The following is a 16,823-nucleotide window of genomic DNA, read 5'->3' on the forward strand; positions in this document are numbered from 1 at the left end:
ACCATTGGGAATTCATTTGGCAATTTGGGGTTCAGTATCTTGCTCAAGTATCTTACTTCGACATGTAGGCTGCCATGGTCAGGGATCGAACCACCAATCCTCCAATTGGTGGGCAACCGTTCTACCAACTGAGCCACAAACGCCCCACGACAGACTGCAAACATTCACCCGTTCACACATTCATACTGGTGGCAGAAGCTACCAGGGCACACTGGTGCCACCTGTCGCCATCAGACCCGATGACACACCGATGAACGCAGCATTAGGAGCAATTTGGGGTTCAGTATCTTGCTCAAGGATACTTCAACATGTAGGCTGCCATGGTCAGGGATCGAACCACCAACGTTCTGATCAATGGGCCACAGCCAGGTTAGGGGAAGAGAGCTTCCATTCTTATAGTGTGTACTGTTGGCTTTAAGTGTGGATGTGTTTTAGTGTTACTTACTACTTGTAGGTCTCTGAGCGAACATATTCAAACACATGGGAGACGCCCAACTGGAACTGGTCGGCGATGGGAGTGACCCAGGGATTGTTCTCTGCTTTAAACACCTGTTTAGGACCAGTCAGATCCAGATTACCTGCAAAAAATAAATTAGCCAAGTTAACACCTTTCCATTCCGATGGCATGGCTGTCGGCCCTGACAATTTTTTTTTTTTTTCTGAGGCTGTAATGGGCTCAATCTTAAGGCTACAGGGGCGATATTGGTAATGCAACTAATATTTAATATCTTTTGGGGAAATACCACTCTGAAGTCAGGCTAAATTTTAGTGTGAGAAAACGAACCATTTTTAAAGGAGTTCCTTGACCTTTGACCTCAAAATAATATGGAATCTGTGGGTATCCCACAAGTCCCCTCTTTGCAGTTATGCTCACTTTATGATAATCCTATGTGGTGTAAGACAAAAAACATGCAGTTATCCTCAAGCTGTACAAATGTCTACTCTGTGCCTATTGTATTTAAATATTTCTGTATACTGGGGTCCCTTAACCTGAAAATCTTATGTCTTGAAATTGCATAAATTTGGTATAACTAGAAAGCTGACTCTTGTGGATTCATGTGTGATTATGTTAGTCTCCATAGTAGAATTTCAATGCAGTGAGAACATTTTTTTAAACTTGACGTGACATGTTGTCAAGGCTCATGAAACTTAACCCTCTGGAGTCTCCAAAAGCACCAAAGCATGGCTTCTTCATCACATCCAGATGTAAAAATAAAGCAGACCAAAAAAGACACAAAAAGACACAAAATGACTTAAAAAAAGACACAAAATGAGAAGACAGAATAGCCAAAAAAATACACAAAATATATCTAAAAAAGAGAACAACAGACACAAAATGACAAAAAAGAGACACAAATTACCAAAAAAGACACAAAATGAGACAAGATAACTAAAAAAAGACACAACAGACACAAAATTACCAAAAAAGACACAAAAAAAGACACAAAAATACACAAATGACCAAAAAAAGACACAAAATTACTTACAATCACAGCATTGTTTTTTCTATGGTGTTCCTCAAGGTAAATGTGGTATTTTGGAGTAGTTCAAATCTACTAATCTAACAAATGGACTCATCCAAAAAAATACTTAAAAATACTGTGTGTGTGTGTGTGTGTGTGTGTGTGTGTGTGTGTGTGGTCAGTACCAAGTTCGGGGGGCAGGACCGTCAGTCTGTTGCCCTGGATGTGAAGCTCTTTGAGTTGAGCCAAGTCCCCGATTTCCTTCGGCAGTGAGATCAGATCATTGTCCCTCAGACTCAACTGGACAGAAGGAAAAGACAAAAGAAAATCAGGACATTTTATATACTAAGTCTGACACAGAATTAACAGCATTGTGAACATGGTTGGGCATCAAGAACAAGTTCTGAATTCAAACCAGTTCAAAAATTCTGATTCCATTTAGAAATATAAAATTTTACTCTGCTTATTGGTTCCAAAATACCTACACACTGGTTTCCTTTACTGGACAAAATCTCCATGAATTTGATTGGTCTGTGTGTTTCCACAAGTTAATACATCTACCAAATATATCATTTAATTTAATATACGGTTGTCCTACTTCCTTAATTTATTTGTCTGTTAGTTAGTTACTAGTTATGTGAGTAGTTACAAGTTAAATGAAGATTTAAAGAACTGGATTATGATGTTTGTATGTATGAAAAATGATGAGCCAAAAACTCAGTAGCCTTGAGAATTGAGACAAAATTATTTGTTAAATTATTGTCTTAACTGCTGTTATTTTAATTAATATTAATCCTAATATTATTCATGATAGTTAAAATTAGGTCAGTCTACTTCATGTTTTTTATAACAATTTATGTTTTCATGATGCATCAATTTGCAGTCTCTTTTTGCTTATAGTAATACGAACATACTGTGGCAAGAAAAAGTATGTGAACCATTTGAAATTACTTAGTTTTCTGCATTAATCTGTCATAAAATGTGATCTGATCTGTATCTAAGTCACAAATCTAGACAAACAAAATGTGCTTAAACTAATACCACACCATTATTCCACACACACAAATAAATATCTTTTTTGGAATACACATGCTGTCCATTTTATGTTGTACACTGTGAATGATATGCAAACCTCTTCTATGAAAATAATTCCAAATTCCTTCAACCACTACTAAATATAAAGATGGTAATTTGATTATAACTATGAAGTAATCAGTGATCCTAATTGATAGTTTTGGAAACTTTATGAGACTGGTGAATTGGTGCCCCGATTTAGAGATGACTTAGAGTAAAACAAGTCATATCATTTATTATAGTTAATAATTATTTATGATCAGTATTAATAATTCTGATAGTCATCTAACCACACTTTGAACCATGAGACACACACAAGTGTTGCTCAGGTTCATCCTTACATATTTAATATCCTTATGGGAGGGATAGCTTTTATGATAACGGCCTTTTTTACATTTTTGATGCTCCTGCATGAGGCATCCTATAACTGTAAGGGATAAAATGCCTACATTAATAGTGCCCTGTGCAAGGTATAATTTATTCATAAAAGAGGCATCCTACAATCCCTACAATGTCATTAACCTAAGGGTTCACTTACGTTTTCCACCAGCACTATGAATGTTTCATGGATGTGTTCAATAACGACATGAAATGTTATAATTGTTTGTGTTCGTCAGGTTAAGCACATTGTGTTTGTCTGTACTTTGAACTTAGATGCAGATGAGGTCATATTTTATGACAAATTAATGCAGAGAAATAGATAATTCCCTAGGGTTAACATCATCTTTATTGCCACTGTATTTAAGCTAGAAGTGGTTGTTTTTAAGTCACGTTTCACGTACGCCGTGATTTAAATTAGTTTGTTTTCATTGTCACACCAACTGATAAAGGGCTGTTGGAAGAAGATGTAGAACCAATAGGAACGTTTCCATCTTTCCCTCCATTTTTTGCTGGTACCAACCAGTTGGGCATTGACATTAACTTACTATCTGCAGCTTCGTCAGCTTCCCGATGTCGGCAGGCAGGGCCTCGAAGTCGTTGTCACTCAGATAGAGAGCCCGAAGAGTGGCTGCAAACAAGCATCTCTGTTAGTCTGTGTGTGTGTCATTGTGTGTGTGTGTGTGTGTGTGTGTGAGAGGGAAAGTCCTAACCAGGCTGGAATCTGATCAATACCTCCAGTCCAACCTGATTAATAATACTGCCTCACAGACTGGACAGAATCAATCTACACAGACCTTCTTGCTTGTCTGACAAGACAACAAACACAACTAGACAACTTTGTCAACGTGCTGTAAAAAAAAAAAAAGAAAAAAAAAAAAGGGGTCAGCTCCCTCTGTTAGGGGAAAAAAGGATTTCACAAAGAGGAGCTGACAATGTTGTATCATGTAACTGTTGGAGCTGCTCTTGCTTTTAGAATCATATTCATCTTTTAATGTGAAATCGATATTACACTGTACATGACTAATGTAGTGTGAGGCCTGGTTCGGCTTCTTTCTGCTCCCAGCACTGTGAGCTCTTCCCCTCTGTTATTAGCTGTATGAAAACTCTGCGTTGGGTCATTATCAGCTGGTTGCACTAAATTGCCTGCTTCAGATTAGTGGGCAGGGTGGTAACCGAAACATTTTACATTAGTTTTACATATTGTCTGGCAGTGTTTCCCCTTGAATTTTTTTCCAGCAGCGGTGCTGCTGTGTCCGTGGCCATGAGCAGTGTTGCCAACTCCTCAGTAAGGAGAGTAGCTATTGGCTCCAAAAAGTCGCTAGAAGTCGCTTAATGACGTCATCGCCTAATTTGCATAATTTACCATGTGCATGTACTTGTAATGCACGCTGTAGGAGGAATAACGTTGTGGGGAAGACAAAAAGTAAGTAAAAAACACCCCAAATATGTTAAGAACGGAAAGTGCACTGTCTTCTGTCACATCCCCTCCGGCTCTGTGACTGCAGCTGGGAGAGACTGCTGCGGGAGGAATGTGCCGATTCGACTCGTTCTTACTCTTCTTAACGAGCCGCCGACCCCCGCGGCTTGTTAAGAAGAGTAAAAACGAGTCTCCGAAAGTCTCCAGTCACACCAGAAAAAGTTGCTAGATTTGTCGCTAGTCGCCTTTTTGAAAAATAGTCGCTAGGGGGGTCTGAAAAGTTGCTAAAAAAGCGACTCAAAACAAGTCGAAAATAACGTTGTGTGGGGGGGGGGGCGTCCCGGTGGCTCACACTGGTAGAGTGCTTGCCATGTAGGTTGAGGCCTTGCTGCGGCGGAGCCGGGTTCGAATCCGGCCTGAGCTCCCTTTGCCGCATGTCTTCCCCTCTGTCACCCCCTTTCACTCTGTCACTGTCAATAAAGCTTAAAAATGCCTAAAAATTAATCTTAAAAAAAAAAAGAAAATAACGTTGTGTGTTGTTGTGCTCACACAGTGAGAGTGGAAATCATTAGTGCCGCATTGATATAAATTATCATGTGAAATTTCAGCAGTGGCACACGAATGTAGGGGAAACACTCGTCTGCTGCATTGAAAAAACAAGTTGTGTACTTTGGTGCGGTGGACTCTTAAAGAAGCGTAACAAGCTTGTCATCACAGTGATGTGATTGATAATGAATCCTGTGTTATCAGTTGCAAGACAGGTTGTATTACCAGCTAAACGGCATTCATTTTAAAATGTGGTGTGGTGTGTGTGCGTGTGTGTGTGTGTACACTTACTGAGGTAGAAGAAGTTTCCAGGCAGAGAGTTCTGGTTCAGGTTGTTGTAGGTGAGGTCCAACACTTCCAGAGCTGGCAATGAACCAAACCCTCTGGGTAAGCCGCTCAGACGATTCATACTGCAATGTTTTAAGACAGAGGGATATTTTCTTGAGCCAAATGCATTGCCTCATTTCAAATTGTTGCCTTTTAAGATCAATGTGTGTGTATATTGTTGAACAAAGCTGTCCTCTACATGTTTCACCGTGCCCTTGCTCATCTGGAGGAAACTGGTGCTTATGTGAGAATCATGTTCTGTGATTTTTCAAGCGCATTCAACACCATCCAACCCAACATACTCAAAAACAAGCTGACAGAGATGGGAGTGGATCTTTCCTTTATCTCCTGGATCACAGATTAGCTGACAGGAAGACCACAGTATGTCAGGTTGGGGAACTGTGTTTCTGGGACATTAATGAGCAGCACAGGGGCTCCACAAGGCACTGTTCTGGCTCCACTCCTGTTCACACTGTACACAGCGGACTTCAAATACAACTCTGAGTCCTGCCACATCCAGAAGTACTCGGACGACACTGCTATTGTGGCGTGTATCAGGAATGGACAGGAATCTGAATATAGGGATCTGATAAAAGCCTTCAGTGACTGGAGTCACAAGAACTACAAAACAAACAAACAAAAAAAAAGATCCTTCGCTCCTACAGCCATCAGGTTGTCTCATTCTAACAGAGCTAACAGACTAACTGAATTACCCCTTGGGGATAAATAATTAAGTAATTCATTCAGTAATTTTGATTTTTGATTGATTGATATTATTAAACAAAATGCAAAAGTGTGTACTTGCTTCAGGACATATTCTTCTCATTTGTTTACTTCATTACATTTCAGGCTCTTCACTTTATCTTTAAATCTGCAGTGATGTTGACCAGTTTTGACCAGTAACCTGAGTGGGTCACTGGGAAATTCAATGGGTCCCAAATTACTTTTTTATTTCAGGAGAAATTGTAGTGTTGGTACTCTTTTGATGTAGGTATGATTTGCTAACGGATATATTTATGTATGTTCAAAAACTGAAACTAAACTAATGGAATTCCAAATCTGAAAAGTGCATTTAAAAACTTTCACAGCAATAGTGCTGTCATGTCCTAAATATTGCTGTTGTGTTTTCATATACTAAATATAGATGTGGTCAGGTTTGTATCACCATTGGTACAGGCGGAACAGGTTTGTGCCGTTTGTTTGCTGCTTGTCCTTGTGGACTATCCATCACCCACATCAATGACCAAATAAGTAGGTGCTGTTCAAAGGCCTGGACAGACAGATTAGCGGGCAGGGAGGATTTGATGATGTAAAAGACACCAGCTGAGTTTTTGCACATATATGCCCGTGTGTTTGTGTGCACAAGCGTCTGACAGGTCAAAGGGACAACCGTTCTATTTCAATTCTATTATGCGTGTTTGAGAAATGAGATTAAGCACTTGCAAAATTCAAACACATGGATGCATGTCCACTGATAAATAGACAGACAAACACACACACACACACACACACACACACAGAAAAATAAACAGACGATGAAAAGTGACTGCACAGCCTGAATAGCAGTAGGAGGCTTACACTATCTAGATGATGTTTGTCTGTGGATCAATACAAACCAAGGCACCCCGCCCCCCTAATCCTCCAGTCACTGACTCCCTGCCTGTGTAAGCCTGCACTCACATCTCAACATGCACAGAAAGTATTTCTAAACAACAGGTGAGGAACTGAACCTCCCTCACCAATTTGTTACACACATGCTCAAACAAACTTCCATATCTGGACTAAGAATAAATACCGCAACACACTAAAATGACTTGACTGTGATTTATTAAGAGAGAACGAAGTGCATCACCTGCAGCTTCATCAGCTTCAAACCAAAATTGCCAAATTACAAAAAAGTTAAATACAACTGTTAGTCAGTACAGTTTACATGACACTTGAAAAAAAACAAATTATTGCCTTAATCTGATTATAACTGGACGACTGAAGTGCATGTAAACGTGTTAGTCCGACTGATGTCGGAGTTCTCCAACTCCGATTAAGACGCCCAGATAATGCGATTGGAATTGGCATTAGCCGGTCGCATTAGCCGGTCGCATTAGCCGGTCACATTAGCCGGTCACATTAGCCGGTAGCCGGTCACATTAGCCAGTAGCATTAGCCGGTAACTAAATAACTGACAGGAACGTGTCCTCTTCCTCAACACTGGGTGCCGATATGTGTCATTTCAACAGGTTAATATGGCGCTCTTTCCGACTGACCTCAGTTCGACATTTTGTGCCGTTGCTACTGACCGGCGACCAGCTAATGTGACCGGCTAATGCACGACTGGCTAATGTGACCGGCTAATGCATGACTGGCTAATGTGACCGGCTAATGCACGGCTGGCTAATGTGACCTGCAAATGTGACCGGCTAATGCGCGACCGGCTAATGTGACCGGCTAATGCGACTGGCTAATGCGCGACTGGCTAATGTGCGACTGGCTAATGCGACTGGCTAATGTGCGACCGGCTAATGTGCGACCGGCTAATGTGACCGGCTAATGTGCGACTGGCAAATGTGACCGGCTAATGTGACCGGCTAATGCACGACTGGCTAATGTGACCAGCTGATGTGCGACCGGCTAATGTATGACCCACTAATGCGACCGGCTAATGCAATGTCTTGTCATACATGCCGGCGGAAATCCTATTCCAATCACATTTGATTTCATCTGTGTGTCCTAATCGGAGTTGGAGAACTCTGACATCAGTTGGACTAACACGTTTACATGCACTTCAGTTGTCCAGTTATAGCCAGATTAAGACAATAATTGTTTTTTTTCCAAGTGTCATGTAAACGTACTGAATGATATGTAAAAGGATCGCCTTATTGTAAGAATGGGCTGTGATTGGTGTGTGGGTGTGGCTGAAAAGAGTGATGATCAGTTCTGTGTGTGGGACTGTGCAGAAGTGCCGAGCAGCCACCGTGCATTGATCTTCTTTTCACCTTTATTTGTTGATTCTATTTTAGCACCAGCTAAATCCTGGAAACTCACATTTTCTGACCACAGCTCCCATGGAAATACCAATGCAGTCCTGTGATGCAGATCGCCACACACACACACACACACACACACACACACACACACACACACACACTCTACTGCACACACACACACACACACACACACACACACACTCTACTGCACACACTCTGCCACCACCACCTGTCGACACTATGCACAGGAAATAGCCTCTGTATTAATTGCCGGTATTAATAATTGCATTAATATGGTTACCTGCATTAATAAAATGTGGTATAGGTACCGTTTTAATGGGGAAGTATTGAGGTACCTATTTAGTATCGGTAAATCGTGCAACACTAAGCTGAGGATTAATTATCCAACTGAACTTTGATTAAACCTGCAGTTGGACCACACTCTCTGACCCGCTGATTTAGTTGCTGTCATGTCATACAGCCTGATGGAGCAAATCAGGCAAAAAGGCTCAAAGTTTCAAAATAACAGATGTAACCAAATATGAGCTGACACAGCCTGAGGGGGCAATTTATGTTTCACTGTGGGGAGACTGCAGAGATGGAACAGGGAATCTGGTGACCAAGGTAGAATTTAAAGTGTGTATGTGTGTGTGTGTTTGGTGTGTGTGTGTGTGTGTGTGTGTGTGTGTGTGTGTGTGTGTGTGTGTGTTTAGGAACAAAACGGATGAAAAAGGATGATCAGACAGTTTCCAAGCCTGGCCTAAGGGCAGCAGTAAACTGTACTGCTTTAGCCTGTTGTGTGTGTGTGTGTGTGTGTGTGTGTGTGTGTGTGTGTGTGTGTGTGTGTGTGTGTGTGTTCTTGTACTTCCTACATAGTGAGGACCGGGACACGTTTTTAACCAACAGAGTGAGAACTTTTTTGCAAAGTGAGGACATTTCGGCCGGTCCTCACTTCTTTAAAGGCTTTTCTGAGATTTCAGACTTTGTTTTAAGGGTTAAAGGTTACATGATGATGATAGTTAACTGAAACTGTATTGTGTGGTTACAAAACTAACTAAAATTATAGTGAAAAAGTCCTTCATTTTCCTCTTTGTCAGCTTTTTTCATACATAATGAAGATGGATCAGACAAAGGAAATAAAGGAAAAATTTACTGTGACCTCTTTTAATCTCCCACCCAACAAATACCCCATTACAAAAACTAGCAAACTCACTCTAAAAACTCATTAAAACTAACTGAAGTTGAAAACAAAAATTCACAACAAAATTAAAAGTAAAACTAATGAAAAATCCAAAACTATTATAACCTTGCAAGGGAATTCACTGTTCCAATGAAGGTCCTCACAAAGATAGAAGTACAGGAATGTGTGTGTGTGTGTGTGTGTGTGTGTGTGTGTGTGTGTGAAATACCCGAGGTTGAGGTGTTTCAGCTTCTGAAGGCTGCTGATCTGAGTCGGCAGCTCTTCTATCTGGTTGTTGAACATGTTGAGGACCTCCAGGTTCTTCAGCTCAGAGACGTTAGCAGGCACAGCTAGAATCACACACAGAGGAGAGGAATTAAAACCATCACACACACAAATCACCTCGTCAAGATATCCATAGCTTCTTAAACAGAGTGTGGTTAGCACTCATCAACAGCTCCGATCCCTGACAACCACTTCATCATCATCATTTTCTGCGGGGGATCTGACAATCCTGGTGTAATGAATAAGTCCAGTCTCTGTTTCTACATGTTGACATTTGAACAGCACACATATTGCAGCTCTCTCCTCTATTCTCTGTCATTCCTAGATCTATTCCCCCGCGGTCCGCGGCCACAGAGGCGGACACAGATCAATGGGCTGATAACAAAGAGCAGGAAGTTTATCGGATTATCACACTGATCAATGGAAGAAAAGAGAAATGGAAGCAGTGGAAGGAAGAGAAGAAGGGCTAACCTAGCAGGCCCTGACCTGAATGCTGCCAGGAGAATGAGTGTTTAAGAGGTGAGGGCTGGGCATACTGATGCTATATCAGTCGTCTACGTGTGTGTGTGTGTGTGTGTGTTCTTGTACTTCCTACATAGTGAGGACCAGGACACGTTTTTAACCAACAGAGTGAGGACATTTTTGCGAAGTGAGGACATTTCGGTTTCCGTTTTCCATTTCCGTTTAGTATAATAAACACTAAACTAAAACTAGCAAACTCACTCTAAAAACTCATTAAAACTAACTCAATTTGAAAACAAAAATTCACAACAAAATTAAAACTAATAAAAAATCCAAAACTATTATAACCTTGCAAGGGAATTCACTGTTACAATGAGGGTCCTCACAAAGATAGAAGTACAAGAATGTGTGTGTGTGTATGTGTGTGTTCTTGTACTTCCTACATAGTGAGGACCGGAACACGTTTTTAACCAACAGAGTGAGGACATTTTTGCAAAGTGAGGACATTTCGGCCGGTCCTCACTTCTTTAAAGGCTTTTTTGAGATTTCAGACTTTGTTTTAAGGGTTAAAGGTTACATGATAATGATAGTTAACTGAAACTGTATTGTGTGGTTACAAAACTAACTAAAATTATAGTGAAAATGTCCTTCGTTTTCGTCTTTGTCAACTTTTTTCATACATAATGAAGATGGATCAGACAAAGGAAATAAAGGCAAAATTAACTGTGACCTCTTTTAATCTCCCACCCAACAAATACCCCATTACAAAAAACTACAACTAATAGAAACTAAACTAAAACTAGCAAACTCACTCTAAAAACTTACTAAAACTAACTGAATTTGAAAACAAAATTTCACAACCCAATTAAAACTAAAACTAATGAAAAATTTGTTTCCCCCAAGCTCTTCAAATGACTGGTTTGACCAAGCAGTCTTACATCACTGTAAGCTACATAATTAGGATTGGCATTGGTATTATAAAAAAGGTTTGTTAATATAGAAGTAATAAGTTACGATATGGTCAATCAAATCAGTGTCCTCCAGCCAGCTATTCAATTGGCAATTTGCAAGCAAGTTAGTTCCATGGATTAACTTGCTGATAAATTCACATCACAGTTTTGGCCAATACTCAACATACTGGCTTGCACCTTAGTACGGAGTGCAACCATGCATGCAAGTGAGCAACTGAATGTTACAGTCCTCTTCATGTTTTACCCGCGTCTTTAACCCTTTATCAGGCAAAGAACTATATTTGGTAACTTCAGGTAATATTTCGAGAAAAAAGTTGCAAATTTACTAGATTAAAGTGGCAAATCTACAAGAAAAAAAGTTGCAGATTTAAGAGATTTAAAGTGGGAAAAAAGCAACTTTTTCCCCCCAGATTCACCACTTTAAATCTCATAAATCTGTGCATTTTTTTCTCGTAGATTTGCCACTTTAATCTCGTAAACTTTTTTCTCAAAATATTATTTTCGTATGTTTTTTTTTACACATTCTGTCTGTATGTAATATCCTCCAATATTCTCTAGGGTTGAAATTTGGAATTTGCAAGTATTTCAATGAGTGTCCTATTAAGGGTTAAAGTGGTGAATCTGGGAGAAAAAAGTTTTCCCACTTTTTTCTCGGAAATCTGTGACTTTCTTCGCGCAGATTTGCCACTTTAAATCTCTTAAATCTGCAACTTTTTTCCTAGTAAATTTGCAAGTTTTTTTCTGAATAAGAAGCATTATATGGTACCAGGAGTGTGTAGTTAACTTGGCCGTAATTCGGAAATGAATTTTTCATATTTCATTTAATTTGTTGTACTTTATCTTTCCATCTTCAAGTTATAGCTCAGTGTTTCTTGTTTTTTTGTATATGTGTTTGCCTTTTTGTCTTTGTCCTCTTTGACTCCTCTTTGAGGACGCAGCAGTGTTGAAAAGTTAATCTCTCTGCACAATTTAAGGCCGTCAATCAATACGTGTCCTTCAGTCCCGTTCCTTTCCCTCGGTACATCTGAGAAAACTTGTCATGGCCAATTTTAATACTGGAATCCATAACTTAAACCAGGGTTTCCCATTAATTACCTAGACTCTAATGCATGGGTCTGAAACTCGCGGCCCAATTGTGGCCCTCGTGATGATATTTTGTGGCCCCCACCTTGATATGAAAGTTTAATGTGAGTTTTATATGAATGTCTCTTCACCGTGTTGTGTGTGGAAGGTCCCTTTATTGCTCCAGCTGGAGCTTTGTTTCACTTGTTTCTATGACGACGCTAACAAAAAGAAAGGCAGCTGCTACCAGTCTTTTTTTGTGTAATTTTGTGTATTTTTTGGGTCATTTTGTGTCTTTTTTTGGTAATTTTGTATCTTTTTTGAGTAATTTAGTTTTTTTCTGTCATTTTGTGTCCTTTTTTGGTCATTTTGATACTGCCTCCAGCGGCCCCCAGGTAATTTGAGTTTGAGACCCCTGATCTAATGTGTCCCGCCAGAGTCTCATGTGCTGCGCTAACGTCACATTTTAAGCCACTGACAGTATTTTAACACGCAGTGTCTGTCACCCGTCAGTCAAACAGTCAGAACCCTAACCCACCTCTCCGTCCTCCTCAGAGACATGCTCATGCATTCACACACTGTATGAATCAGTCCCGCCCCCACATGATCTGTTAGAGCGCCGAACTAAACACTATCAACCCGGTCAGGGGTCCGAACACACTGCTGCATATACAGTTTGCTAGCCGTGAGCCAACATTAGCTAACAATTAAAGTTGTTTTAATCACTACACTGATATATCGGGTGGTCGATATTTGCGTTTTTTACTTGTATTGGCATCGGCCCATACGTGCGTTCGCCGATCAATCAGCCCGTTTCACTGAGCCAACAGCAGGCAAGGCTCGGTGCAACATCTGCCATTCTCTGGTGAGCTGCTGCTGATACCGGGAAATAGAAAAAAACATCAAATATGTGGATCATCTGAAGCGCCACCACCTCCAGGCCTAGAACAACATACACATTGTTTGATATCCAACTGTTAATATGTTTGTTTTGTTAATGAATTTCTTTTTTTTGGTTTAAATTGAGACTTGTGTAACATTTGTTATCATTGTGTCATTTTTATCATGTAAATGAAGGGAGAAAAGGCAATATCAGCTTCAAGGAACGGCCCAAAAAAAATCAGCAGTACACTGACTGATGTCAGAATTATTGGTATCGCCATCGGCATTAAAAAACCCGTATCGGTCGACCACTATTAATCACACTAAACTGTGACTAACTGTTCTGAATAATGCATTATACTTATAAATGTACAAAATCCCAGAGTCTCATAACATCCTGTGGGAAACACTGTCAAACATATAAAATGTGTTGCACCTATCCAATCATGGCAATGTCACCTTTTCAAAGAACTGCCATTTAAATCAATGTTTACCATATATTTGGCACATTGGCCACCGTAAGTGTTGATGCTAAATCCATATTTGGAGTGGAACAGGGACACAGCAGCCTGCAGCCCAGGTCAAAGTGTTTTTAGTAGAACATCCAACAGATAGCTGGTCTGAGGGATCTGATTCTCAGTAAAGACTCTGTCTGGTTTAAAGGTCCCGCTGGTTCACTGAGGGTGTCAGAAATACATTTCATTTAGCCGGCCTCTCCCTCTGTGGGCCCCTGACCACAGCTCAATCAATGGAGCACCACAACCTCATATCTAGTAGACGGACCTACAGGGTTTATGAGGTCCTTCATACACTATACATTATTGATTTCCATAAGGGCTCCTCTGCCCTGCTTTGTCTTAGTGTGATCTTGGAACCTGATAGATTATAAACTTGTATGTTGGTGTGTTTGAGAAAGAAAGAAACCCCCTGTAGCCCTACATGAGGACAAAGACAGGGGATATTTAGTGTTGGTGTATAATGGGATATGCAGCAAGAAGCTCTCCATCACTCTACTCTAGGGTTGTCAAAACTATCGATACTCAAAAAAGTATTGATACCTTATCTTAAGGACAGACTCCCTGGCCTTTACAGTTTATTTTTCACAGGTTTGTGTCTTTGTTGGTCATTTTGTGTCTTTTTTTGATCATTTTGTGGTCAATTTGTGTTTTTTTTTGGTAATTCTGTGTCTTTTTTTAGTCATTTTGTGTCTTTTTTAGTCATTTTGTGTCTTTTTTGGTCATTTTGTGTCTTTTTTTGGTCATTTGGTGTCTTTTATTTGGTCAATTTGTGTCTTTTTTTGGTCATTTTGTCTATTTTGGTCATTTTGTGTGTTTTTTTGGTCATTTTGTGTCTTTTATGGTCAATTTGTGTGGTTTTTTTTGGTCATTTTGTGTGTTTTTTTGGTCAATTTGTGTCTTTTTTGGTAATTCTGTGTCTTTTTTGGTCATTTTGTGTCTTTTTTTGATCATTTTGTGGTCAATTTGTGTCTTTTTGTGGTCATTTTGTTTCTTTTTTGGGTGATCTGAACTGTGGGTGTGAAACATTAGCCGCAGCTAGCAATTAAAGACTGACGTCACGTTAATGATTATAAACAATGTAAATAAATAAATAAATCAGGCACGTAGTATGCCCATATTATGTTAAATGACACAGTGTCAGTATACATAATGTAATAAAGTGCATTTCCCAATAATGTAATACACTTTTTACCAATAATGTAATAAAGTATAACATTATTGGGAGGTTATTACATTATCAGGTTAGCCTTCATTTCCCAAGTCCTGATAATGTAATAATTCTCCAATATTGTAATAATTTAACAGCAGACCACCCATTACTTGGGTTCAAGTGGTGATACTGTGTATCAACTCTAGCTCAAGAGCTCTAGCGCCACCAACAGGTCAAAGTTGAATGTTTATTCACTTTTGACCCGTTCATCCGTTTTCCACAAAGGATGTATCACTGGAACCCTTGGGCCAATCCCAGCTCAATGCATCCTCAATGGGGTTTTTCGGCCATATTGGATTTTCCGCCATCTTTGATTTAATCAAAAACCTTCCATTAATGTTATACTTTATTACATTATTGGTAAAAAGTGTATTACATTATTGGGAAATGCACTTTATTAAACTATCGGGAAGTTAATACATTATCAGGTTTTATTACATTTTCAATGGACTCGAGTGCAGATTTTTATTACATTATCGGGGTGATTACATTATCGGGAATTTATTACATTATCAGGTTCTACAAGGCTGCTGGGATGGTGGGACAGCTGAGAGTTGCCTAACAAAGCAGGAATTACCAAGCATACATTGATAGTACCTGCAGGTCGGTTACTACGCCAATTATGTGATCCCCATTTCTGTCTGATCTGAGCTATAAATAACCTAGCAGAGTCAGATGTGTGCAATCTTGTCATCACCAGCAGCGAATTAGAAAAAGACACCAGAAGGTGAACATGTCACTGAATCAACAAACACTGAAGGAAAAGCGTCTTAAATATGTATATTATTTGATGAAAATAAAATTAAAATCAAATATCCACCATAACATTGTTTTCATGTTTTGATGTATTTATTCTAATAATGTCCTTCATCTCAGGTTTTTTTCGATCATCATGGATTATGATATATTAAGGACTACAGTGTTTCCTCTAGTGCAGCTATTCTCAACCTTGGGGTCAGGACCCCAATTGGAGTCCCAAGATGATTTCTGGGGGTCGCCAAATCATTTTGGAAGTCAGCTCTGTCTCCACTGTGTTAAAGTGTTCATGTGTTTTAGTCTTTTTGGTCATTTAATGTCTTTTTTGGGTCATTGTGGGTTTTTTTTTTGTCATTTTGTGTCTTTTCTGGTCATTTTGTGTCTTTTCTGGTCATTTTGTGTCTTTTTTGGTCATTTTGTGTCTTTTTTGGTCATTTTTGTGTCTTTCTTTTATCATTTTTTTCGTCAATTTGTGTCTTTTTCTGGTCATTTTATGTCTTTTTTGGGCATTTTGTTTCTGTTTATTTTACAGTTTATTTACTGGTTATTATAAAAGGGCAAGGAAAACATATATTTACAAAGTTAAAAGTTGATTTGGTTATTTAGTTCTTTGGATGTGGTTTCCCAGTAAAAACACAGGTTCGGTGTGTGTGTTGGTGGGTCTGTGGTGACCTCTGGTGGTGCTAAATCTCATTACATCCATTCAATCAGCTTTTACTAAAGATGTCCATCCAACATGTACATTCTTCCTGTTCCAAAGGAAAGAAAGTATGACAGAAGCACAGGAGCTGACCTATTTATAACATAAGCAAGCTGTGTTTTTATGAGTCCCAGAATCAATTGAGCTGATATCAAGCAGCTGTATATGGAGATGTTGAAAAATTTGAACCAAAATCTCCTAGACTTCAGAGGTATAAGTAGCAGTCTGACTCTCATCTCAACTACTGTCAAATAAAGCAGAAAAAGGCCAAAAAAGAACTTTTAAAAAAGAAAAACGCATCAATCAATCATTAGCACCCCTACAGCTAATCATAACCAAATAACAAAGTGTTTTCTTGGATGTTTGCACCTTTCAACAAAACAACAAAACATAATTTGTGGTAGAGTCCCTTCATTTGCAGTAATTTACAATAATCATATGGATTTGGGCTGTGTATTTGTTTAGATTCTAGATTCTTTCTATATTGTCAGAAAAAAAAATAGGCAACTGAAAGTAAAATGAATCGATCTAAAAACAATGTTGCTTAATAGACAGACTTATTTCTCACATTGACAAAAGAAACACTAATAGCAGAGTTTTAATACTGA

At 39.3% G+C, this 16,823-nt stretch overlaps 1 protein-coding gene across 1 annotated transcript in view; it reads right to left on the reverse strand.

Annotated features, from left to right (window-relative positions):
- rsu1 (Ras suppressor protein 1) overlaps positions 1–16,823 on the reverse strand; it is a 42,034-nt gene that overhangs the window by 22,281 nt on the left and 2,930 nt on the right. The window contains exons 4-8 of the mRNA XM_059327095.1: positions 9,599–9,719; positions 5,173–5,291; positions 3,464–3,546; positions 1,649–1,763; positions 446–578 (exon numbers count right to left, since the gene is read on the reverse strand). Coding sequence (XP_059183078.1) covers positions 446–578; positions 1,649–1,763; positions 3,464–3,546; positions 5,173–5,291; positions 9,599–9,719 — 571 coding nt within the window. The remainder of the gene's footprint in view (positions 1–445; positions 579–1,648; positions 1,764–3,463; positions 3,547–5,172; positions 5,292–9,598; positions 9,720–16,823) is intronic.

Source organism: Centropristis striata, chromosome 23 (assembly GCF_030273125.1).
Source record: "Centropristis striata isolate RG_2023a ecotype Rhode Island chromosome 23, C.striata_1.0, whole genome shotgun sequence".
Lineage (NCBI taxonomy): Eukaryota > Metazoa > Chordata > Actinopteri > Perciformes > Serranidae > Centropristis > Centropristis striata.